A 27,482-nucleotide genomic window follows, 5' to 3' on the forward strand; every position below is an offset into this window, starting at 1 on the left:
TGTTGTTGTGATATGAAAGATTTGGGTGTTATAAATGTAAAAAAAAAATTCATATATATGTAGACCTTTTTACATATATAAGACCTTACTTTTTACCTTTATGGCACCCAAATTTTGGCATGGCACATAAAAAAAATTAAATTTGAAATAAAAGTTAAATAATTTAATTTGAACAAACACCAACTAAACCAAAAAAATTAAAAAACACATTATCATTTCCAATACAGGATAATAATTTAATCAACATCCAACAATTCGTAATGTATCGTCAATTGTTTCTTGCAATATATAATTTGGTCGTTAAATTTAAATTTCTAATAAAATAAATTTTGACTTGATTCACACACATACCAATCAATTCCTATGTATTTACACCACATAAAATTCAATTTTTTGGGCATTTTCGTACATAATACTCCTATGTAATTTGCAAATCTGACACCTAAACTTTACTTTTTCTTACATTTATACCGCCCCCAAGTCTTTCATATAAAGGATAAAATACATCTTTTGATAAAGTGACATATATAAATTGAAGTTTAGGTGAAACACAACAATCCCACTCATTAATGGTATAACCAAGAACCTAAAAGAAGAGAGTTTATTATTATACAAGCAATGAGTTGCTAGAATTACAAAAAAAAAAAGCCAACACCAACAATTATACACATAATGTTACCAAATTAACCGTGATTAACATTATGAATAACACATAAAATATAAAACATTATAGAATACCTAAGAATGCTCCATTCCTCTAAAGCCCCTTCCCTGCAAAAACATTGCCTGCAAAAAAACAAGCTTTCTTTCCACAGTCAAACGGGGGGGGCACACACGACACCTTCTGTAATACAATACCTCTCATCTCATCCTATCAGCATTCAAGAAATGGTTGCTAGGATTAACAAAACCATTTTGGGTGCATGACTCCGCTAATTCCTTCAAAAACAGCACGACGTCCTCTGAGGAGTTGAGAAGGTACCTCGCGCTCGACCGCTTCCTTCCGACAGCGCAGGAGAAGTAGTTGTCACCCTTGAGATCGAGCACGGAGAATCCTTCGTGCCAGGAAGAGGTGTCTTGAGCCGATTTCGAGGGGTTTAGATTGTTATTATTGTGGTTGTGGTTGGATGATGATGATGATAGTGATGGCGATGATGAAGAAGATGAGGACGAAGCCTTCCTTTCTAATGAAAAGGAGCCCTTCTGGTTCCTTCCATGAGAGACTCTCATGGTGTTTTTGATGTTGGAAGGCTTCCCTGTGTTCCTCTTCTCGGCAGATGATTTGAAAATTTCTGCTGTTTTTGATCTGGAGCAGGCTAAGGGTTCGGATGGGAGCTCCGGCTCGAAGAATGTGTAGATATCTTCGTCCTGAAGAATTATTTAAGCAGCAGAAAAAGATAATATTACTGATATGTAGGAAATGGTTCTCTAAGATGATAATGATTAAAAAATCTGGCGCAAAAATTGTTTCCAATCATTCTGTAATCTTCATTCCAAAACAAGAAAGATGACAGATGGACAGAGAGATATTTGAATCATAGATTAAAGAAAGTGCTAATGACAACAAATAGCAAAATTTTTGTAGAAGCATTTACATACATACACCAATTCTTATGTATTTACAACCTTTCTTTTTTCTTTTATACCACCCAAGGCTTTAATATAAAAAATGCCACTTTTTTTGTATTTGAAGGTGCAAAATAAAAACATTTAAACCAAACAGAAACCTCAAGGGTCTATAATTAGTAATTTTAGAGAATGCGATGCTAAGGCTAGAATTATAAAGTGACACTTGCATGTAAGAAGTTTTTAAATAATTCAAATTTATTGCATAAGAATGAGAATAAATGAGAATATTTAGAGAAGTTAAAATAGAGAAATGTCTTATGAGCACTGTACAGTAAGAGAACAGCAAGTAATCTTAAAGATAAACTTTAATAAAATGCAATAAGGTGGGCTACAATGTTTGTATTATATGAGGATTGAGGAGTATTAAGACATTAATAGCCAACTTAAGATTTTTGAAAATGAGAATGTTAACTAATGTGTAAAAATACCAAAAAGAATGGATTAAAATATCAGTATACTACAGAGATGATGCAAATTAAAATCTATTTAAATTCAGAATTGTGAAAATAGGATATTTGAATCATAGATTAAAGAAAGTGCTAATGGCAACAAATAGCAAAATTTTTGTAGGAGCATTTACATACATACACCCAATTCTTATGTATTTACAACCTTTCTTTTTTCTTTTATACAACCCAAGGCTTTAATATAAAAAATGCCACTTTTTTTGTATTTGAAGGTGCAAAATAAAAACATTTAAACCAAACAGAAACCTCAAGGGTCTATAATTAGTAATTTTAGAGAATGCGATGCTAAGGCTAGAATTATAAAGTGACACTTGCATGTAAGAAGTTTTTAAATAATTCAAATTTATTGCATAAGAATGAGAATAAATGAGAATATTTAGAGAAGTTAAAATAGAGAAATGTCTTATGAGCACTGTACAGTAAGAGAACAGCAAGTAATCTTAAAGATAAACTTTAATAAAATGCAATAAGGTGGGCTACAATGTTTGTATTATATGAGGATTGAGGAGTATTAAGACATTAATAGCCAACCTAAGATTTTTGAAAATGAGAATGTTAACTAATGTGTAAAAATACCAAAAAGAATGGATTAAAATATCAGTATACTACAGAGATGATGCAAATTAAAATCAATTGAAATTCAGAATTGTGAAAATAAACAACATGGATTTGGGCATGCACAATAAATGATATAAGATGCATCAATAAGATGGTAAATAAAATTAATACTAAAGGAAGAATAAGGAATTGACAAATTATGGTTAAACTTTGTGCAAAAATATATCAGTAAGGCAGGTTTGATACCATGCAACACTCAATCAAACAAAAAAGAAAATTAGGATTCATAAAGCTAAAATTGAATAATTAAGACAAAGCTAATGATGATTATGATATGACCAACCTTAAAGCTTGCTTTCTTTTCACCAAATTCATGATTTTCCCATTTACATACTAATTCTTATAGATTTGTTCTTAACAATCTACATCAAAAAACACAAGATAAAATGATTTTGAAAAACTAGCGAACAAATAAACAACATGAGAATACTAGAAGTTAGAGAAAATAAGTGTTAAGAAAAATCAACCTTTCCAAGAAAGCGACCGATGCATAAAACGTAATCTATCGGCACACTCATGTTCTTGCTGTGAACAATTTCTCCCAATATCCGATCGATTGCGGCACCCTGTATACATTAAAGATATTAAAACTTCAGTAAATTCCATGAAGATGTAATAGATGAAAACAATTATGATCCAAAATAAAGATTAGTCTTCAATGAACTTTTTTAATACAAGTCGCCAAGAATAGTCCTTGAAAAGCATAAGATAAATTATGAATAAATAAATCCAAATGAACCCATGATCACTAGTTAACATGCGGACTGCTAAAACTTGCTATATATTTATATTTATTCAACACATAGTATCAATAAATTAATAATTGTTCAATCGTTAGTATTTTGATATATTAAGTAGTGATCATGGGTTCAATCCCTCCCTCCAATACATTTTTATTTTAATCTCTAGTCAACTTGGAATCATCTTTGATATGATTGGAATCAATTGAATTAGAGTCCAATCAAAATCTACTCAATAATTTTGAGTTGCAGCTAAGATGAACTCCTGAACTCGGCTAACTGATGATGATGAAGAGAAGAACAAATTAATTAGGTATAAAGGAAAGGTTAATTACCAAAAAGCACCAAGTTTTCTCTTAAATTGAACACATGGTTTACAACTACCGACTGACAACTGAAAAAACTAGGAATAAAAGAACCTCAGAAGTCAAATTCCTTTCCTACTATTTACATCCAAAAATAGATTATCATGAGTCGTCTCAGTTCTGTAACTGCAACTTTCTACATCAACATTGGTTTCAAACAGGTTGACCCACCTTTGTCACTCCCACGAAACGAACCTCAACTGACCTGCTACCTTGGACAACATCAAGAGCTGCATTAGAAATTGGGCCTGTCCACAGATGTTGTAGCATATCCCTTGCTTGGAGCCTTCCGAAATCAACATCTTCGTAAACAGCGAAAATGAAGCAAACAAGGTAGCATTAGCATTGAATGTGCAATATTATAGAACAAAATAAAGGAAATTTACATAAGTAGCATACAATTCTTATGTATTTAGCTGATACCGGAGTTAACCCAAACCACGATGCACGACAACATTTTATTAATGACTTAAAACAAGGTAACAATGAAGACTCAAAAGAAAGAAAGACAACACACAAAATAAAAGCTTAAAACAAAAGATTACAAATAAAAACTCGACAATAGAAGACATAACAAACTTAATGTGGAGGGAGTTTGAGTGGTAGTGGAAGGCAGACGGATACCGTGAAGGCTGGAGAGGTGTCTCGCTGATGCAGAAGGGATGGGCAGCAAATCAACGAGGGCAGGGGCATCAAACCACAGTTGGAGGAAGCTTGGAAGAGCAGTGATAGTTGTGGCCTGCAGGGAAGCAGAAGGGAGAATTTGTTGGTTTGTTGTTGGAGCGACGCTGACAACGACAGCGGTGGTTGTGGTCTGTGGGGAAGGAACCAAGGGGCAGCAAGGCTAGCAGGCTGATGGGAGGGCTGGCGGTCGGCCGGGGGCAGGAAGAGCTGGAAGGGCTCTTAGTAGGTGGTTAAAGAAGAAGCCAACGACTGGAATAGGTCCTGAGGGAAGAAGCAAGGCTGGCAGAGCGGATGCAGTGGCTGGACGGGAGAAAGAAGGTGGCTATGAAGGAGAAGTATATTAGAGTAACCTCCCACTGAATTTTCTTTTCAATATCCATAAGCCTCTGCTGAAGATGGTAGAGCTCTGGCCGTATCTCATCCTGGTAGGCTCGGGCATAGATCTCCTTGGTGGCATGGTTAGGATTTGGGATCTGTGGAAGGAAATAAAAGAAAGAACAAAGAAAGAAAATAATGTGAAAGAAAGTATTTATTTTATTGTGAGGATTGAGTAGGGGCGGATGCTAGAAATCCTAAGATGAAATTAGGGTTGAACTAGCTCTATTACCAAATGATACCGAAGTTAACCCAAACCACTATACACGACATAATTTTATTAATGACTTAAACAAGGTTACAATGAAAACTCAAAAGAAAGAAAGAGAACACATAAAACAAAAGCGTAAAACAATGGATTAAAAATAAAGACTTGACAAAAGAAGACCAAGTTTGATGCGACTGCGATGAAGGCCGGAGAGGTGTCTCGCTCTTGTGGAAGGGATGTGAAACAAATTAACAAGGGTAGGGGCATCAAACCACAGTTATAGGAAGCTTGGAAGGGCAGCAATTGTTGTGACCTGCAGGGAAGCTACAAGGAAGAGTCGTTAGTTTGTTGTTAGAGCGATGCTGTCAAATGGACAGTGGTGATTGTAATCTGTAGGGAAGGAACCAGAGGGGGCAGTAAGGCTGGCGGGTTGTTGAGATGGCTGGCCAGGGGCAGGGAGGAGATGGAAGGGCTGTTTATAGGTGGTTAACGAGGAAGACAGCAGCTGACGGAGTAAGCTGACGGAGTCCTGAGGAAAGGAGCAAGGCTGGCAGCAGTGGAAGGGGAGTTGCGTGGCTGGATAGGAGCAGGAAGGTGGCTGACAGCAGTGGAAGAAGGGGTTGTAGGGGCTGGATTCAGAAATGATAGTAGGGAAATGGAAGTACGGTAAGATAAATGTCTCATTGGGGTTGCTACAGTCGTAGCACTGCTCGGACCTTGGAGACGATCGCCACCTCAAACGAGAGACAGCCCGAGCACTAGATTGACATTGGAAACAATACTCAAAGGGATAATATCAAGGCTAAAACCTGAATTCAGATATAAAAAATAAGACACCTAACTCTAAACGCATCATCCTCTATTTATATTGAGGTTAGGACTTTATTTAGGCAATACATAAAATAAGAAGGAAGAATCAAATCAGGTTTCAGATCGAGGAAAGGAAATAAAGTGAAGGAAAATCAGATTTGAGGAAGGGTAAATAAAGTAATCAAAATTCAGATTTTGGAAAGGACTTCAAAATATAAAAGGAGAATAAAATATAATTAGGATTTCAAATTTTAGGAAATGATTTAAAATAGGAAAGTTCTAGAAAAGAAAGAAAGGGAGGAAATGAAAAAGGAAAGAGAGGAGCGATAACCCCCCTCCCTTTGAGGACCGGCCGGTCCTCCATAGCCCCCGCTTCAATAGCACTGTGGTACTTTATACCATGTGTTAAAATGCGTATTTCACTTTTTAAAGGTAATACTAGTGCTATTTTTCATGTGATATTAAAAAATTGAGTGTTATGCGTGTAAATATGAAGGTAAAGGTGTGAGATATGTAAATACATAAGAATTGTGTGCTATGTAAATGCCCCATAAAATAAGTCATTGATTGCATAAGAACCATGGTAATAAAGTACCAAAGTGCTATTTTAGGAAATGATTTAAAATAGGAAAGTTCTAGAAAAGAAAGAAAGGGAGGAAATGAAAAGGGAAAGAGAGGAGCGATAACCCCCCTCCCTTTGAGGACCGGCCGGTCCTCCATAGCCCCCGCCTCAAGTTCAAAAAAAGAAAGAAGGGGAGGAAATGAAAGGGGAAAGAGAGGAGCGATAACCCCCCCTCCCTTTGAGGACCGGCCTTTCCTCCATAGCCCCCGCTTCAATAGCACTCTGGTACTTTATACCCATGTGTTAAAAGGTGTATTTCACTTTTTAAAGGTAATACTAGTGCTATTTTTCATGTGATATTAAAAAATTGAGTGTCGTGTGTGTAAATATGAAGGTAAAGGTGTGAGATATGTAAATACATCAGAATTGTGTGCTATGTAAATGCCACATAAAATAAGTCATTGATTGCATAAGAACTACCTGCATACTTGTAGTTCCAGACTAGTGATGTCTCCCGATGTTCAAAATGAGACCTTGGTGTTCTTTCCGTGAAATACTCGAAAACATGCTGGTAAATCCAATGAAGTTGAGAGCAATAATCAATAAGCACCAAATGTTCATCAAGCACGCAATACAAATCATAGAGCTAAAATCACCTTTACACTGTCAACCCAATCCATATTTAGATGCTCTGGCATTGTTGTCATCCAATCTCCATCAGTAAGACGCAAAAACATTCCATTTTCTGCTGCCAACCACATGTTATACTCACCAAAATTCTGAGGAGAAAAAAAAAAAAGTATAAGGGACGGAAAATATCTAATGAAACAGGAAAATGAAGTAATGAAAAATTTGTACATCATCCAGGACACTTCTGTCACTTCCACTAAGGACAATAATGGTAGTCTTCGGATCGTTGCACAATGTTGCCAATGGGCCTTTTAACTCCGGGTGCAACTTAAGCTCCATTTCTTTGATTTGATCTCCACCTCTCCTTCCAGAAGACTCAACCGGTTCTGTTAGAGTTGAATTAAAACCCTGCAGTTTTGAACATGTGCAAGACTCACTGAAAAAATGTTAATAACAAAATCATACACGAATAATAACTCAAACTAAGGCGTTCAAATTCAAATTGTTATAAAATGAAATAGTGTAGCTGGGTCAGTTAAAATGTTGCCATTAAAGTCTATACAAAAAAAAACCCACTCTATATTTACAAAAATTTTAGCAATTGTTTATCAATATTGCATGTGATCAATAGCACTAGGGATTTAGGTTATAAGTTCTAATATTAGGTTTAATCCCCTGAGAAACAGGATAAATAAGCATCTCTTTCTAGTACGTGTTTACACATTTATTTTTGGACAAATTGATTTGGCTTTTATAACATCTTACACTGTAGTAGTCAACCAACAAAGCTCAGAATTAAAATTAATTAATTAATAAACATTGCATGCAATTTTTTTTAAATAATGAAATCTAAACATGAAGTGTAAAATCAGACAATACCAGTATCAAAAGTCGATTCTTGGACTGCAAATATTGATTAATTGCTAATTCGGAAGGCAGTGCTGGTGGAACCTGTCTTGTTCTTAGCTGAGCTTCAGCAACAGTATCATTGAGTTCACTACAGGGAAACAAAAACGGAATTAAGGTAAAAGAACTTTCATGAGCAGGATTGTTCACATCAGGGAATCAGAGTTTTGACTGTGCTGTAGAAGATGAGAATATGAAGAATGAATACAAAGACAAGGCACAATGACAAAGCAAATCTTGAAAAATATAAAGCACACTCGAGGCACATGATTATTCTATTTGTGAGTATGAATCAACGCACATAAACAGAAATAAAATTAAATCTATGCTAATAAAATGTGTTTAATAACTGTTAAGTAGCAGCATAGAATTCATTTTACAGTTTAAGATTTGTGGATGAAATATAGAAGCCAAAACTTAGGAGCACCTCAACTAACGGCATAGTTAAGGGGAACTGACCAGAAGAAACAAGAGTCTAACATACAAAAAAATCGTGCAGTAGAGCCACGTGGAGAAACATTCAAGTGCCTAAATTTTATTACGGAAAAAACAAGATGGATCATGATCCTATTTTATTAGAGAGCAAAAAATGAGAGAAAATGATCTCCACATAATGTTCTAGGGCATCAAAATGCCTGTGAAAGAAAGTTTCTTTATCAATAAATACATGCTAATACAAATACGGAATCATTTACTCATTTGTAACAAGCGGTTAGCACAGATATTGAATGGGATGAAAAGGTATGTGATGTGTTCACACTTCACAGAATAAATAAGAAAGTTTGTGTTAGATAGGTTAATACAAAGAATAATGTCGTATGTATGTAACCTTCCCTTGTAAAAATAGTCTACTTATATCATATTAGGCATCATTGATCAAATTCATACCTTACAAAAGTTTCTGCCCAGTCTTGGGCTGTATGAGTAGTTACATGGGCATAATTGTGCCTGTGGCGCTTTTCTCTCTCATCAGGAGGCATGTTCAATGCATAGACTATTGAATTAGCAACCTCTGTGATGTTCCATGGATTTACAAGTAAGGCACCAGCTCCCAGAGACTGTGCTGCTCCTGCAAACTATATAAGAAATTATATAACAGTGCAAATTGTTCCAGAAGAGCCCTGAAAAGCATGAAAATAAGAAGAAACCCAGAGGAGTTGAGGAACAATTCTGAAAATTTAAATGCAATGATTGTATGTGTGCAAGGGAATACACAAAACGTAGTAGAGAAACCCTAACGATTCCAGAAAGCTCAGAAACAAGTAGAAACAGAGATGTTGCAGCTAGAGACTTATCAATTCATATCAATTACAACCATATACAAAAATTCCTACTTCACTAAACTCTATACACGAGAATAGTTTAAATAAATAAATTGGGAAGTGTAACAAGAAAGTGATGACCTGACGACGCTGATAAAAGCAACAGAACAAAGATGGAAGGTGAGAAGGAAGTTTTTCTTTTTCTCTCCAGTGAGCATAAATGGAGGACTCATGCTCAAATTTAGAGAGGGAATTTGAGAGAGGAAGAAGGCTAGTGAAGAAAGAAGAAAATATTGCATCTTGCATGTCTTTGAATTAGTCAATATTTATTTATCAATGTCGCCATGGACATAAGTAGATTTCACACAATAATGTAAAATATCACGTTCTTTTTCTGGTGTTCTACACGAAGGTTATTCTTCTCATTCTTGTGATTGCCATTACTCTCGAGCATGCATTTTTTCCCAACATTTGGTAGCATAGCAAGATTACCCTTAGAGTAAGCACGAAATTTGTAAATAATGTGGCATATAAAGAGGGTGAAGTTAGAATCGATCAATTCGATGGAAAAAGCTATGGGTAGTGGAAGATGCAAATTGAGAACTGCTTGTACCATTAAAAGTCGCATCTCTCCCTTGGCGAAGAAGCTCACTACCATTAGCCCAGAAGACTAAGATCTCCTGGGCAGATAAGTGTTAAAGAGTAGAATGGATATCACCAGCGAAAAAATATTGCCTTCGTTTTATTTCTCGAGAAAACCAGAGTGTGTAATGGAAACTTTACCATAGTAGTACAAGAAAGCAACAACAATAAATAAGGTGCATTTAATAAGAAATCTTTCAAATAGAATGGTTGAGGGTGCTTCCATAACAGTGCATACAATTAAGTTCAGTATAATTAAAAGTCAAGTGAGCTTAGTGTTGATCAACTTTGACAATAAAATATTAAGCTTATTCTCATCATTTCTAGAGAGCTGGTTTTGAAATGTGATAGTTGTCACTAGTTCATTTTAGTCTAAAAAGTTAAATCTAACTGATGCTTCTGACCTAAACTTGAGTGAGAACACCAAAAGACATGAATCAGAAGAAGGATCTTCACCACTTGCTCTAAAATTTGACAGCAAAGGAAGAAGTGCAAGAAAGGAAGAAATTAAGGTCGATCCAAATATCAACAAATGAGCCAATTAAATGATCATATTGGTGATGGATATCGTATGGTAAGTCCAATCAAATGAAAAGAGTATGTCAGGAGTAAAGGGTAGACAAACTTTAAATCATATAGAGGAATTTATGAATGCTACAAATAAAGAGATATTTAATACATCAATCCTAATCGTGGATAGTTTAATGGAGTCCTGGATCATACAAATAGATGCGATTTTCATAGCACTCCATAAAAAAAGTTTACAGCTAACTATAGGAGATTGTAAAAAAGTTTATCCATTTGATAGTGAAGTGCTAAGTACTGTGAGAGTTGAAGATGTATAAATCAAAATTGATAATGGAACTACTTCAAAGCTTAAAAATGTGAGCAATATTCCTAGCTTCAGATATGGATGAACTTGATATTGGTTGGGCAACTTCGCGAAGAAGTTAACGTTTCAACCTGCTAAGATATGAAATTTTTTTTTAATCCCAGTCATCCAAGCTTTTATCCACTATCATATACCTAAATCCTAAAATTCATTAGCTACTATCTTCTAACATATACATTATAATACCATTTATCATCCACCTAATAAATTCAACCTTACTACCTACCAACTCTAAGCACTATTTAAGAAGATAGATCTAAAATATTGAAACATCTGACAACCATAAGAAAATATAAAGAGCAAAGACGGAGAACAGAGATGCTTAAAATTTCATTTATAATAAAGAGAAGCTATTGAAGTAGAGGAGAGACGAGAGCAAAAAGCTTTAGTAGCCAAGAAAGAAAGACAGTAATAGCAGCATCAACAAAACCTTCTTCTACAAACTCAACACTCACTTTCACAGCAAACATGTGCATTTTCTCTTAATCAATTAAATAGTGAAAGCGATATCTCATAATTATCTTCTTCTGCACAAAAGAAATATTTGATATATTCAACTTTTAAACTTTAATGGAATTTCAATCTCTATGTGGTCATAGATGTAGGCAAATATCACCTAAACAAATAAACATATGTCCTGCAATTATGATCTGTGATGTGTGATGTGTGATGTGTTCGCTTATCTTTATTTGATTTTGCTCAAAATTTTATCGCTATCTTACACAACCTGACTAATTCTTAAAAGAAGAGTAAGGGTTCTATAATGATAGCATGTTAAAGCAACAATAGTACAATCTACATATAGTCAAACACCAAAAGAATGGAAGCAACTATTAAATGTATTGTTGACGATTTTAAAGGTGCAATGCATGATTTTATTTTATTTTTTAATTTGGACCTTCCAAAAAACAAATAGGCATTGCACGGTAAACTAACCAAAAAGATAACAAAGCAATTATGGTGGTAAAGGATAAAAGGTTTATCATTGATGATCTAGGGTACTACAAAATCTTAATCAGCCATATAGATGATGAAAAGGGGATACTAAACAAAAATAACTCTCTTAACACATTAAAAATTCTTCAAGTGGAAGGTTCAGACTAAGGGTCGGTTTGGCGCAGCTTATCCCTACGATCGGCGTTTTCGTAACACCGAAGAAGCGTTTGGTTAGTGCGTTGGGGCCGGCGGTCGGAGAATGTGCGTAAGGGTTTACGTTATAACACGAAGGATCGTCCGCCGCTCCCTTTACCCCGCGTTCCGCGTTTCCTCACTACATATTACTCCTCAGCCCCTTGATCCCGTCTCCATCGTTGCTCTAGCTCTGCGATCAAACTCCCCTGTTCTCGGCCCTTCATCCCGTGCACCCCTCCCCCCTCTCATTTCCCGTCTGTCCTTTAGGTGGTGAACAGATCGTTAGGAGGTGGATAGAAAGTTGTGTGAAATTTCACAAGTATCCCTCTTATGCCTTATGATTTTGCATAGTTCCTCTTCCCTGTAGAGAAATGTTATTTGTGTGGTTGCCTGTGATGGAATTATGGTGAGTTGGGCAATGTTATTACTGGGATGCGTTGGGCAATGCTATTAGTGGGAAGAAATTTTTGATCATTCGTGTTACAGGGCTTTTTTCGTGTGATTTCTTCGTATTTAACTGTAGAGAAATTTTTTATCCTTTGTATTACTGGGATCCTTCGTCTGAAATTTGGCAGGCTCTGAAAAACATATTTCCTGTGGGAAGATGGTTGCCTGTGACGGTTAATGGCATCACATACTCATCCCCTTGATCTCGTCTCCGTCGTTGCCCTAGCTCAGCGATCAAACTCCCCAGTTCTCGACCCTTCATCCCGTGCACCCCTCCCCTCCCATTTCCCGTCTGGCCTTTAGGTGGTGAACAGATCGTTAGGAGGTGGATCGAAAGTTGTGTGAAATTTCTCAGGTATCCCTCTTATGCCTTATGGCTTTGCACAACTCCTCTTCCCTGTAGAGAAATGTTATTTGTGTGGTTGCCTGTGATGGAATTATGGTGAGTTGGGCAATGTTATTACTGGGATGCGTTGGGCAATGCTATTAGTGGGAAGAAATTTTTGATCATTCGTGTTACAGGGCTTTTTTCGTGTGATTTCTTCGTATTTAACTGTAGAGAAATTTTTTATCCTTTGTATTACTGGGATCCTTCGTCTGAAATTTGGCAGGCTCTGAAAAACATATTTCCTGTGGGAAGATGGTTGCCTGTGACGGTTAATGGCATCACATACTCATCCCCTTGATCTCGTCTCCGTCGTTGCCCTAGCTCAGCGATCAAACTCCCCAGTTCTCGACCCTTCATCCCGTGCACCCCTCCCCTCCCATTTCCCGTCTGGCCTTTAGGTGGTGAACAGATCGTTAGGAGGTGGATCGAAAGTTGTGTGAAATTTCTCAGGTATCCCTCTTATGCCTTATGGCTTTGCACAACTCCTCTTCCCTGTAGAGAAATGTTATTTGTGTGGTTGCCTGTGATGGAATTATGGTGAGTTGGGCAATGTTATTACTGGGATGCGTTGGGCAATGCTATTAGTGGGAAGAAATTTTTGATCATTCGTGTTACAGGGCTTTTTTCGTGTGATTTCTTCGTATTTAACTGTAGAGAAATTTTTTATCCTTTGTATTACTGGGATCCTTCGTCTGAAATTTGGCAGGCTCTGAAAAACATATTTCCTGTGGGAAGATGGTTGCCTGTGACGGTTAATGGCATCACATACTCATCCCCTTGATCTCGTCTCCGTCGTTGCCCTAGCTCAGCGATCAAACTCCCCAGTTCTCGACCCTTCATCCCGTGCACCCCTCCCCTCCCATTTCCCGTCTGGCCTTTAGGTGGTGAACAGATCGTTAGGAGGTGGATCGAAAGTTGTGTGAAATTTCTCAGGTATCCCTCTTATGCCTTATGGCTTTGCACAACTCCTCTTCCCTGTAGAGAAATGTTATTTGTGTGGTTGCCTGTGATGGAATTATGGTGAGTTGGGCAATGTTATTACTGGGATGCGTTGGGCAATGCTATTAGTGGGAAGAAATTTTTGATCATTCGTGTTACAGGGCTTTTTTCGTGTGATTTCTTCGTATTTAACTGTAGAGAAATTTTTTATCCTTTGTATTACTGGGATCCTTCGTCTGAAATTTGGCAGGCTCTGAAAAACATATTTCCTGTGGGAAGATGGTTGCCTGTGACGGTTAATGGCATCACATACTCATCCCCTTGATCTCGTCTCCGTCGTTGCCCTAGCTCAGCGATCAAACTCCCCAGTTCTCGACCCTTCATCCCGTGCACCCCTCCCCTCCCATTTCCCGTCTGGCCTTTAGGTGGTGAACAGATCGTTAGGAGGTGGATCGAAAGTTGTGTGAAATTTCTCAGGTATCCCTCTTATGCCTTATGGCTTTGCACAACTCCTCTTCCCTGTAGAGAAATGTTATTTGTGTGGTTGCCTGTGATGGAATTATGGTGAGTTGGGCAATGTTATTACTGGGATGCGTTGGGCAATGCTATTAGTGGGAAGAAATTTTTGATCATTCGTGTTACAGGGCTTTTTTCGTGTGATTTCTTCGTATTTAACTGTAGAGAAATTTTTTATCCTTTGTATTACTGGGATCCTTCGTCTGAAATTTGGCAGGCTCTGAAAAACATATTTCCTGTGGGAAGATGGTTGCCTGTGACGGTTAATGGCATCACATACTCATCCCCTTGATCTCGTCTCCGTCGTTGCCCTAGCTCAGCGATCAAACTCCCCAGTTCTCGACCCTTCATCCCGTGCACCCCTCCCCTCCCATTTCCCGTCTGGCCTTTAGGTGGTGAACAGATCGTTAGGAGGTGGATCGAAAGTTGTGTGAAATTTCTCAGGTATCCCTCTTATGCCTTATGGCTTTGCACAACTCCTCTTCCCTGTAGAGAAATGTTATTTGTGTGGTTGCCTGTGATGGTATATGGGTGATGGAATTATGGTGAGCTGGGCAATGTTATTACTGGGATGCGTTGGGCAATGCTATTAGTGGGAAGAAATTTTTGATCATTCCTGTTACAGGGCTTTCTTCGTGCAATTTCTTCGTATTTAACTGTAGAGAAATTTTTGATCCTTCGTATTATTGGGATCCTTCGTCTGAAATTTTGCAGGCTCTGAAAAACATATTTCCTGTGGGAAGATGGTTGTCTGTGACGGTTAAAGGCATCACATAAATATGAAACTTTAGGTTGAGTTTTTTTCTCTTTTTAAAGGTTAGATGATGGTAATTTTGTTGCATATGAAAGATTTGTGTGGTTTAATGGGTTTTTAAGAAAAAAATTCAGATGTTAGGTATGCGAATATAAAGGAATTGGCTTATATGCATGCAAATAACCCTTGATTTTGGATAGTTTGGTTGAATAGTTGATGAAAATATTGTCCTACTCTATTTGTATGGTATGTTAGTGAGCATCACTTTTATTTAAGCATCACGCGAGAGGAATTTGTAGTTGCAAGCTTCAACCATTGCTATTTGATTTGAAGTGGGAGTTTTGTGGGGAATTGACATGTATACCACACAATTCCTTTAAATATATCTAACACCTAAGGTTTCATATTTATGTGTATAAACCTTAGATATCACAAAGCTTTAATATATTTTAGGGGTGATGGAATTATAGTGTTGCTAGTGGAAAATAACTTAGCTTTAATATTCCAAGCAATTTATTGACATTAATGAAGCATGAATGTCAAGCACAGTTATGTCCCAAGTGAAAAGGAATTGGTTGTGACTTTTCTACAAATGTTTATTGTTTTTCAATTTTTTGCGGGTAAAACTTCTGCTAGTGAAAAATAATTTACAAGAGTTTTTTTAATTGCATTTTAGAAGGAAATGAATGTCATTTTATTTACCCGAGGGAGATGGGTTAAATTATTGAACTCCTCCCATGCAACATATATAGTACAGTAATGTTTGCTTTTGCACATATAAATATATAAGAATTGGATGGTATGTATGTAATTGCAATGCTTGCCGTTCTTATATAATGTGTGCTAGAAAATGGACTGGCAACCTTTTTTTGCTGTCCTTTCTTCTCAATAGCCAACATTGACAATTGATGGCAATGTTCATGACGCTTGTATTCTTGTATGGTTGGGAATGGAGATTATGAATCTCAATACCTGTGTGAGAATTTGAGAATTTGGTATGCTTGTATGCTTGTATGCTTAGGAATGAAGAGAATGAAGATTATGCATATGACATGATTATGCATATGACATTTGCAAGCATGACATATGGTAACATCAAATTATTGCTTAGTAGTTTAAACATATGGTTTGTTCATAGGGTGCTTCTTTCTCATAAATATTCCTTTCTGGAGCTCTAATATTTCTTCAACGGTGAGGCTTTAATGAGAATTTTTGAAATTTTACTTTTTTGGCATGGTTGGGACTGGTAATGATGCTGAATCTTTCTCTTTATTGTTGTGCAAGCTTTATAATATGTGTTTTTTCTAGTGATGGTGGTGAAAGAATGTTGAGTACATTAGTATTGTGGAGATAATGGCCATGATGTGTTGTAAATTAGGAAAGCATCATTTCATTTCATATGGTGTGATTATTTTCTGAATACACTAGGGACATATATGAAACATATATATAGTTGAATGTTTTTGTGTTAGACATGCAAATCCGTATAAACAATGTGATATGTTTGTAAATGTCGCCAATCACATATGTGAACATCACTCAGTTACTTTTATATTAATATTAAAATTATATGTTATGTTGCTCTGTTTAATCATTAATTCTTCATATAGTTCCAACATCGCTAAGAAGAACGAAGGGGGTCTGTCAACTACGTGAGATAAGGAAGTTACAAATGTTTTTTACAATCTCTGCATTACATAAATTAAACTCGATAATAGGCCAAACACATATTTCAACAAGGAAGATTGACAAAATATTGTAAAAGAATTCAAAGAATAGACAGGAAGGGATTACAACAGACTCAAATTCAAAAACAAATGAGATCAATTGATGAAAAATTTGGAAGGAGCTGAAACGTGGATCCACCGAGCTGGATTGGGATCCTATTAAACAACAATTGATGCTTCCGATGAATGGTGAGTTAAGAAATTAGAGGTACTCACTACACTCTTATTTTGTACATTCTCTTATTTTTTTAGTTTTGTGACTAAACTCCTCTCCTTCCATACAATGATACAGGTCATGCCAACAATAAAAAAATATAGACAGTGAGGAATTGAGCAGGAGTTCGAAGAGAAACTGGCATCATGTTTAATGGGGTTGTCGCGACGGGAAAACATGTATTCCACCCAAACGAGTTGGGGTTTACAGGAATATCAGATGACTTGCTACCTGAACAGATTATAGCTGATGAAGAAGAACCTAGTATTAACCAAAAGGAGATGGGGGAGCCTAGTTCCACGTCCAAGAGGCCCAGATTAGGCAGAAAGACGAAAGAAAATGACACCTTCATAAAAAGCTCATTCGATCAACTGATGGCTGCTTTCGCAGCTCCGCCTCTTGCTGCTCTACCGGATAGCACCATATTAGACTATTGTAATTTTGGATGCTATTCCAGAAGTAGTTGTCGATACGCGCTTTAATGCAAAATGTGTAAAAAAACTTAAGGATTCTACTAGCACGCAAATGTTCATGGAGCTGCAGCCCGAGCTGCGCATTGAGTGTTTGCGTGTTCTATTAGAAGAATGAGTTTATTTTATACTATGCTGCCAATAAGTTTTTCTTTTATGTATTTTGATCTCAACACTATAATTTTTTTCACCTGAACAATTTATGTAATTCCCTTTTCTGATGCGTTGTACTCCTTGATGTTTCTACTGTTTCATTTTCTTGTCAACACTTATCGAAAATTATTTCACCCTAATACCTTTCTTCCTTAAGGATGGATCCACAACAAGAACGCCATAAGAAAATGACATTGGTTGTAACTATTGTGATATTATTGTCGGAGTACTACTGCTTCAACACTGGACGGATTCCACACATGACGTCCTCCTATGTTGGGGACAAATGGGTGGGTGACATGCTTGGTGAAAATCCGATAAGGTTCAACAACATTTTTCGAATGACTACACTCATTTTTATGGATCTCATTCATGAGTTATGTCTCAACCATGGCCTTCAGGGTTTTTCACGAACGACCACTAGAGAGGTGTTGGCTATAACATTATACATTCTCTCACAGAACAAATCAATTAGAAGAGCTATGGAACGATTTCAACATTCTTTAAAAATAATTAGCCGATACTTCTCCAAAAGTATACAAGCGCTTGTAAGCTTACCAACGCAAAACAACAAGATAACGGATCCATTGTTCGCAACTATTCCTGGACAAATTGCTAAATATTCTCATTACATGTCATAAATCAAGTTAAGTTTTATAAGTGTTTTATTTTAACTTCGTAATGTATTGAGTTTCTAACTATGGAAAACATAATTGCGTAGGAGTAATCGACGATACGCGCGTAGATGCCAGACTACCAAGTCACGAAAAGGTCGCTTATATTTGGTCGGAGTAGCACAACTAACCAAAATGTAATGACAGTATGTGACTTCAATATGACTTCATATTTGTAATGACGGGATGGGAAGAAAGTACACATGACAGTCATCTTTTTCATACGCAACAAGGAATAAAACACATTGTTTCCCTCATCCGCCTCCAAGTTTGTGTATCTACGAAAACATATAACTTATATGTATTATTTTTCATTAAAAATGTCTTTCATAACAGGGAAGTAATATTTTGTTGATGTTGGATATCCGATGCAGAGGGGCTACTTGAAGCCTTATCCGAACACCAGATACCATATTCCTGATTTTGAGCGAGCAAGTGACACGATTCATGACAGAAAAGAAATGTTTAAAAAACGACACTCCTTACGCGAGATAATTGAAAGAACATTTGTGGTGTGGAAGAAGAAATTGGTCGTCCTACGTGATATGTCGTCGTATCCATTTCCCAAATAAGTGCATATTGTGGTGGCCATTATGATACTTCACAACTTCATCCGACGACATCTCTCTATATCAGATACAGACTTCACTTTGGCTGATGACATTCAGTTGCATGTGTCTCCAGAAGAACCTTCAGAATCTCTCGTGGAGTCTCTCGTGGAGCAATCATTACCTGAGGATGAGATCGAGTCGATTGAATTTGAAACTCAAGACGGTGAAGATGTAGCATAGATGACTGCTTTGAGGGAGTCTATAGCAGATGCTATATGTGGATGTTGATTCAGTCACACTTTTATATTTATTAGACTGTAGGTTTATTTCATATGTATTTCATTGTATAATGAATTTGAGACGGTTCTATGACTTTCATTTATTTTGGTTCTATTGTTGCTACATAAACTTAATTTAATTTTATGATCCGACAAATCATTTTCTGATTTTTTTATCTCAGTAGCTGCATGAGCTTTAGGATTTCAGAGAACTCCCGAGTTGTGTTGTGTTACTGCGAACTACCCGCTCCGTTACTAACGTCACGTCAGCCTCATAACAGTGGGCGACAGTTCTACGTTGTCGGAGGGGGGTTTTAGTACGATGTGGTTTTTTCCGTTGGGCCGACATTCCGACAGTGATCGTGGTACGATGGTTTCCCAGGAAAACTGTGTTGCCGAGAACAGACGGCGTTAGAGTTTTAAATTAAACATTTTAATATTTTTAATTTTTTTAATATTTTTAATTTCATTTCACTTGTAATTGTATTTCTCTTTATTTTATTTCTTTTGATACTCACGAGATAGTGAGCAGTATATTTTATTTTTTTTTAACTGAACTGTGACAGTTTGAGATTTCTGTTATATCTATTATTTTCCCAATACAATTATGTTGCAAATAACTTTACCAAACAGGGGCAGAATTATCATTTATCCAACAACAGTTGCCAATAAGTTGTTCTGAATAAGTTCCCCCAAACAGCAAGCCAATTTATTCTGATAATCTATAGATTATCAGAATAATCTGTTTATTAGCAGATTATAAAAATAATCAACAGCAGCCCTAAACATACCCTAATTTTCATGCCAATTTTAATTAAAAAGTCAAAGCCCCCTAATGTATTGGTTAAATATGCTTTACATACATTCTTAAAAACCAATTAAATGTCATCAACCCAACATCTATAAGCTTTCCAGCTATCAATTTTAAAGATACAAAAGAAGTTAATTGCATAGTATTGATGTGCATTTTTTATTATTATCATACATTAAACCAAGTGCAGAGGCAAAATTGGAGACTGCTGGTTGAGTGATTGGAGGTTGTTAACTCCACCGGTGCCATACAAAGACATTTATCTATGAAATAATCAACAATAAGCTTCCAAGGCTAGAGAGTATGGTTGGTTGGAAGTCCCAACTCTTCACATGAAAAAAAAATGACAATTACAAGAGCTGGTGACCGGAAAGATAATCCGACAGAAAAGAGGTCAAGCTTTCATGTATCTTCGATGAGCATAATCGGTGGGGGAGCTAGAGAGGGAGAGAGAGGAAGAATACTAGTGGGATAAGAAGAAGAATATTAGTGGGATAAAAATTAGAAAAATGTTTTAACGAATAAATAATTGTAAATATTTCTCTTTTGTGTGGCTATTGACCTAGGTAAATTTCAACAAATAATTCTCTTGCACTCTTTTATAGAGTTCTTGCAAATTATTATTTCCATTCTCGTGATCTTCATTGTCCTCCAACGCCCTCCTTCAAAACACAATGCTGGTGGTTTTGGCAAGGCAAAGGGCAGACTTAATGTCTTGTTTCCTGCCATGGAGAAGTCCGAAATATTAGTGGTTAAATCAGCGGCGCTGCAATCTTCCAGCATTTTACTGGTTGGAGACATAATAGTGAACCATCAATGATTGCCAACACCAAGGCAGAGTCAATGGAAAAGCTGGGGATAAAATCAAGGGAAAGAAAGTAGCAGAGCACAATTAATAGGAATGTTACATCGCCTCTAACCAAAAATTACATACATACCCCTCAATTCTTATGTACGCCAATATCTGAAAAAACAACATTTAAAAAATTTTAATTATCTAAATTATTAAAGGAAAAAAAAAAGAAATGAATTACCTGCGTAAAATGCACAGCAGCGCAGGTGTCGATCGAGGAAACCTCCCACCGCCCGTGGGAAGACAATTGTACACTCATTTCCTCCACTTCGAACCGAAACAAACCAGAGTGAGACAGAGGAGAAGTGAGGCTGATAGAGAAAAAGCGCGAGAGACAGCGAGGGAGAAAGACAGCGCGAGAGAGGAGAGAAGCAGCGAGGCCCTAATCGAAGAAGGAGGAGGAGACGAGCAGCTCTGTCGACTGCCGCTAGCCACGCAGGAGGAAGAAATGGAGAAGGCGAGCAACCGAGCATCTCCTCTCCATTCGGGCGTCACTTTCTGCACTCGAGAGAAGCTCGAAGGAGCTCCTTAAGCTCCTAGTGCAAGGTGCGGGTCAAGCAGGCTTTTCTTCGTGCAGAAGCGTTGAGTTCCGAGCGTTGGCGAGCAGAGAAAGGGAAAGCCGAGCAGCATCTTCCGCAGTGTTGCGCGCATGCGGCATTTGTCCGCATCCGGGAGAGCTCGACCAGAGCACCTACATGATCGGTTCATAGAAACGGGGCTAGACGGAGAAGATTTGGGAAAGTTTGCGGCTTTTAGGTGAACTTCAGGAACCGAAATTTAAGGTTTTTCTTTTCTTTAATTTCAGGATTCATGTGACTGAAATTTTAGAAGTTTTATTAAATTTTGTTAGCGTAGGGGAGAGACATAAATCAGAAAAAAAAGCGAGATAATCTGAAATTTTCAGGATCTAAAGTTTAATTTCAATAATTAATATGCAATTTCTTAATAAGTTTAATTTAATAGTTGATGCGTGCTAGAAAATTCGTGGTAGTATAGTAATGGATTATCGTCTTAGCGTTGCATGAGGATTCAACACACACTCAGATGAAAGAGTATTAAGTTGTGATAACACCAGAACTTTTCACGTGAAAAACCCGTAAAGGGAAAAAACCACGGGACCTGACACAATTAAAAAAATCCACTATAAGTTCATGATTACAGAGACCTCTTATCCCATAGACGGAAAATTGTTACTAGATATTCCAAGATACAACGTCGACTGACGGCTCTGGTTAGCGGTGGTCGACGACAGTGGATGACGGTTGGCGGTAATCGACGGAGGTCGACGACGGTCTGCAATGACACAGATGATGTTGGACTTAAGCTCCTTCTCAAAACCTCAAATTCTCTCTCCAGATTTCCTCCCTCATATGAGGGGTAGGGCTCTATTTATAGTGTTCTGGGTGCAAATTAATGCAGGAATATGAACCATTTTGATCGGATGGTTCGGAGAGCTTCCTCCGATCGGGAGTCGTTTGATGGATATTTGAGTGTCTTGACAATGTCGAAATTAAGCAATCTTGAGCTCGTTGGATTTGTCTTGTTGAAACACTCGATTCGACTATGAACTCGTTGAATTTGATATTAGTTTTATCTTTCAAATGTGTCCGGAAATCTTCCAAAAATGATTTAATTGCTTGATTTGGTTTGATTTGACTCGAATTAAACTAACCTTGATATCATTTGGTCCTCATCGAACCGATCAGTTTGACTATAATTTTACTGAAATCGGAGCTCTGACTGACTTTTTATCAAGATTTAAATATTTTTTGCTCAAAATATTGCCTCGAGATTCGTGTCGGATGATGAAAATTTATTAGTGGTGTATCAATAGTAAATTAATTTTTTGAAACCCTAGGTTTAAAACATCCATTAGAACCCTCTTAACTTAAATGTGCTAAAAGAAATGTTATGGAAATTTCTAATAAAAAAGCTGAAAGGTGATTGACTAAATAATAATAAATTAAACTATGTATCAATACCAATGAATAAAATAAAATAACTTCAGATTAAGCATCAGATATTAGAATACTTAATTAAATACTTCAAAAGTAGCTTATTAAGTAGAGAAATTATAAACAAATGTATCTAATTAATACTCATAATGACAATAATGAGGTTGGAGTTAATTTGAATGAAGCATAAAAAAGTGAATAGAAGGTAAACACAACTTAATTGTCATTATATATGATTCAAATGACTAGTCTCATTAAAAAAAAAATGTAACAAATTAATTCAAACAATGAAGTAAATATATTTTTATTTTATAATAGTTCTTTTATTTATGAAAGCAATTACTTTTTTTTATTGCTTTTAGCACTTCTTTTAAAATGCAAATTTCAAGCTTTCACATATTAAAAAAAAGAAAGATATAAAATATGATATAAGCATGAATATATGTAGTTAACCTCAAATTATACTAATAGGGGATGCAATGTACTGGTACTCGTAAAATGAAAATAATTGCATACTTTTTTAGTAGATTTTGGAAAATATTAAACATATATTTTTAATATACGTTTAGACAATCATTCTAAATGATGAATATCATAACAAAAATAAATAAAAGTACTACCTACTGTATTTTTATAAAATATTTTAAAATGAAAATTATTATAGTTTAGAAATATTTAACCCACTGGGTAGTTTAACTAACACATTCAACTGCTCGGATTTTTCAAGAAAATATGATGTAGAATAGCTGGATCCACACACACTGAAAAGCTTGGGCTAATGGTTATTACTTTAGTTTTTATTTCTTGCTAGTAATAAAAAATCTAAAATCTATATGAACTATATATAAATTAAAATTTTATGAAATGGAATGACTTGTGTTTTGGATTAGATTTAAATATGCATGAAAATATTTAGATAACTAATTTTTTTCGTCCGACAATTCGTTCCAATTTTGATATTCCAAGCTTTCAGGCCAGGTCATGATAATATTTTATTTTAGTTTAGAAGCATTTTATTTACTGAGTAATTTACCTCGCACCTTTAGGGATCATATTTTTCAGGAAAATATGTTATATAATAGATGAATCTTTGAGAATATGTACACATATATCAAGAAGCTTAAACTGATAGTTCTTCCAATTTAGTTTTTATTTTTTTAATTAAAAAAATCTAAAATTTGTATGAACTATTTGTAAATTGAATAGAATGACTTTTTTGTGTTTTTTCTAAATTTAATTATGAAATGAAAATATTTAGATAGTTAATTTCTTTTGTCTGACTGTCCATTCTTGTTTTGGTATTCCAAACTTCCAGGTCAAATCGTGACAACATCTAAACTCCTAGACTTCAACTTTTATATATGTCACACTAACTATGCATGAGAAGGTTTATTTAACTTTTTAAAAGTTAAAACAACAGTATTTTTATGTGGTATGAAAGATTTGAATGATATAAATGTGAAAAGTAAAGTTTAGGTAGTTAGATAAATAAATATATAGGAATTGGACGATGTTATAAAGCTCAAAGACAACTCATGCTTAAAGATCATACGTTGCACCATTATGCCAACACTAAAAAATCCTTAAAAACAATTTCCAAATTGCTTGGGAAGTCGAACAAAAAAAAAAGAGGGAATTAGTCATAATGGTCCCAAAGAGATGGAAGGAAGTATGGAACCACCAAGTTTAGTTATACTACCCAAGAAAATAGGACGTGAGAAAACACCTAGTTGTTTTGCAAGTAAAACAAGCCTAAACCATTTCAGTGAGAAATAAAAAACCATCAAAATTACGACAATAGAAAAAGGCTAATATTAAACAATATTGTAGTTAAATCAAACTCAGTAATGTCTTACCTCACTTAGTATCAATACACCCTTTTTGGCACCCTGGCAGGCTACAAACTCATAACTTACGAGATTCATGCCATCTCTTAGTGATGTTACGAGAGCAACATCTGAAATATGTTGTAAAACACAAGGAATTAATAGATGAAATCTTCGTCAAGTTATCTGACATCAGAGGCAAAACTAGCTACAAAGCATAAAGGCGTTGTGAAGATAGAGTATATAACAAAAAGGTATGATTTGGACAAAGCAATATGGCAAGATAAATAAAATCAATCTAAATTAATATCATATGTAATTTGCACATATGCCCCTCATTTTAAGTTGTCTGATGACTATTTACATGGGAACATTCTAGTTTTAGAGTCTACAAAAATGTCAAATTAATCGTCAAATTCTTTTAATATTGGTTGAAATAGTCCATATAGAAAACTATTTTGACCATAATTAAAAAAAAAAATTGGGAAAACTTTAAAATGAACCTGTACAAAAAAAAAGTCAAAAGGATCATTTTGACACTTTTCTCCTTTTACTGATACATGCAAAAATGTCACCCATATTATGGAACCAAACACATAACTTATCATTTTTCAAACAGTTGAGAAATCGCTTGCAAGGCTAGTATTGTTGGTGGTCAGCTAAAAAACCAAAAGTTGAATCCATTTATCAAAGCGTTGGTATTAGTCACTCTTATGGTTTTTTGCATTATAGATGGAGCCTATAAGCTCTCCAAAGACATAATGTATGCATCTTGCCTGGAAGCCGAAATGGCAAAAGGTTATCCAGGTAAGCTTGTTAAAATAATAATAATAATAATAAATAAAGTCAAGGAAAATTACTGAAAACATTAAAATGGCTCTCCTTGTTAACCGGATAAGAAAAAAGAGGATTATATAAAGAATTTTAAAAAAAGAAAGGCCTGGTTTTATGTTGTAACCAAATATAAGAGACCATAAACAAAAATGTGGATTTCTCTTGTTCTTCTGACAACAATATGAGGTCAATATATAGCATCCCATTTTTCTATTGAAGAATGAAATTAGATGCACCCGTAAGCATCACAGATTCCAATGAATATCTATGAATATAAGTAGCAAAAATTTTTGCATATGATTAGACACAACCTTTTAAGAAAATATTGTGCTTTGCAAATATTTTCCAAAGTTTAGGCCAGTCCAGACAAAATTTTCATCATGTTTCATACATAATAAAGAAAAAGAAAAACATAAATGTGCCAAATATAAGAGTTAATTACCAGTAACAGCATATAGAGCACATAATGCGTAAAAGTCAAGGGAGCGATCCTGCAAAAAGGATTTAACAATAAGAATTACAACATTTATACCAAATGCTCGCATCATAAAGTTTCGCAAAAAAAAAATTGGTAGAGTTTTCAAGAAACATGATCTAATGTAGGATTTTTTCAAAGTGTACTGTATAACACATTATAAAACCGGACGAAGGAATTGGTAGAGTTTTGTGGTTTTTTTTGCTCCGATCAATAATGTTATAATTGCATAATGTTATAATTATATCAATTTCAAAGTTTTCCGCTAGTATTTTATAAGATTGTCACTTCTAAATATTACTATTGAGTTAATTTGTGAAAGAATGCTATAAAAAATATAACCTCTTTTCTATAAATTCATACTCCCCTTTTGAAACATAATAAAGAAGTTAAGGGGCCATTTGTTTTGCTGAAAATGTAAAACAATGTAAAAAAAAATTGGAGTTTTCAAGAAACATGATCTAATGTAAGATTTTTTCAAAATGTACTGTATAACACATTATAAAACCAGACGAAGGAATTGGTAGAGTTTTGTGGTTTTTTTTTTCTCCGATCAATAATGTTATAATTATATCAATTTCAAAGTTTTCCGCTAGTATTTTATAAGATTGTCACTTCTAAATATTACTATTGAGTTAATTTGTGAAAGAATGCTATAAAAAATATAACCTCTTTTCTATAAATTCATACTCCCCTTTTGAAACATAATAAAGGAGTTAAGGGGCCATTTGTTTTGCTGAAAAAGTAAAACAATGTAAAATGAATACAAAATAGAAGTAATGTATTGTATTTGAAAATCTTTAGAGTAATTTGGTTCATAGTAAAATAATCGTAGTATTTTTTTTGTTTGATTTAAAGTAGATTAAAAATAATATATTTCAGAATAATATAAAATATTATTGGCGGGTGGAGGGCAGCATCAAGCAGCGGAGACCGGCAATTGACGCCAACGACCAACGGTTGTGAACCATGGCGACATACTACGGTGGCAATGGAGGTGAGCAGTTGTAGTGACGACTAGCGTTGGTGGGTACCAATGGATAATCGACAGTAGGTGACGCCGTGCGGCAGGCAAGAGGACAGCTTGTGGCGTGAGGCTACAGGGCGGGCGGCGGCAGAAGGCGGCGGGCAACTGTAGGTGGTGGCGAGAGGCAGCGGGCAATGGGAGGCGTCTGGCGACACCACCTTTCAATAACATTTTACATTAATGAATGGTATAAATCTCAAATTCGGCCAAATTAGTCGAATTCTAAATTCATACAAAAATGAATTGAGGTGTAAATTTCAAATTGATTCATATTTTACATTGTATTTTTAATTCTTTGTCCAAAACACATAATTTTCAAAATCACTACAAAAGATTTACAATACACTACAAATTCCCCCAACCAAACACCCCATAAGGCAAATGATTTTCACATGCGTTCTTGTCACATACCTTAAATGGTAACTCTGTATTCATAAAGTATACTACTAATTGATCTAGATGTGATTTATAAAACAAATTCCAACTAGCTATAACTAAAGTAGTTGAAATACTACGTCTAACAAAGTCCCAAGACATCAATTTTATCCATCTGGGTTTCATTGCTTGGGTGGCTTGCTATTTCTATCAAAATCAATTGTCGAAGTAGTCCTCTAACGCTTCGCGTGGGGAGGCGGGGATTGTTTGTTTGGAAGGAGGGGCTCCTTTTAA

General features: G+C 35.7%; 1 protein-coding gene across 6 annotated transcripts in view; it reads right to left on the minus strand.

Moving 5' to 3' along the window:
• Positions 1 to 675: 675 nt before the first annotated feature.
• The window catches only part of LOC110024347 (alpha,alpha-trehalose-phosphate synthase [UDP-forming] 1-like), a 63,210-nt gene continuing 36,403 nt past the window's right edge, over positions 676 to 27,482 (minus strand). For all 6 annotated transcript variants that reach the window (XM_020724253.1, XM_020724259.1, XM_020724257.1 and 3 more), the window contains exons 9-18: positions 25,754 to 25,802; positions 24,508 to 24,608; positions 8,883 to 9,070; positions 7,968 to 8,085; positions 7,317 to 7,496; positions 7,115 to 7,237; positions 6,939 to 7,026; positions 3,991 to 4,121; positions 3,182 to 3,280; positions 676 to 1,368 (exon numbers count right to left, since the gene is read on the minus strand). In XM_020724253.1, the coding sequence (XP_020579912.1) occupies positions 862 to 1,368; positions 3,182 to 3,280; positions 3,991 to 4,121; positions 6,939 to 7,026; positions 7,115 to 7,237; positions 7,317 to 7,496; positions 7,968 to 8,085; positions 8,883 to 9,070; positions 24,508 to 24,608; positions 25,754 to 25,802 (1,584 nt within the window). In that variant the 3' untranslated portion in view covers positions 676 to 861. The remainder of the gene's footprint in view (positions 1,369 to 3,181; positions 3,281 to 3,990; positions 4,122 to 6,938; positions 7,027 to 7,114; positions 7,238 to 7,316; positions 7,497 to 7,967; positions 8,086 to 8,882; positions 9,071 to 24,507; positions 24,609 to 25,753; positions 25,803 to 27,482) is intronic.

This window comes from Phalaenopsis equestris, unplaced genomic scaffold (assembly GCF_001263595.1).
Source record: "Phalaenopsis equestris unplaced genomic scaffold, ASM126359v1 Scaffold000255, whole genome shotgun sequence".
Classification (NCBI taxonomy): domain Eukaryota; kingdom Viridiplantae; phylum Streptophyta; class Magnoliopsida; order Asparagales; family Orchidaceae; genus Phalaenopsis; species Phalaenopsis equestris.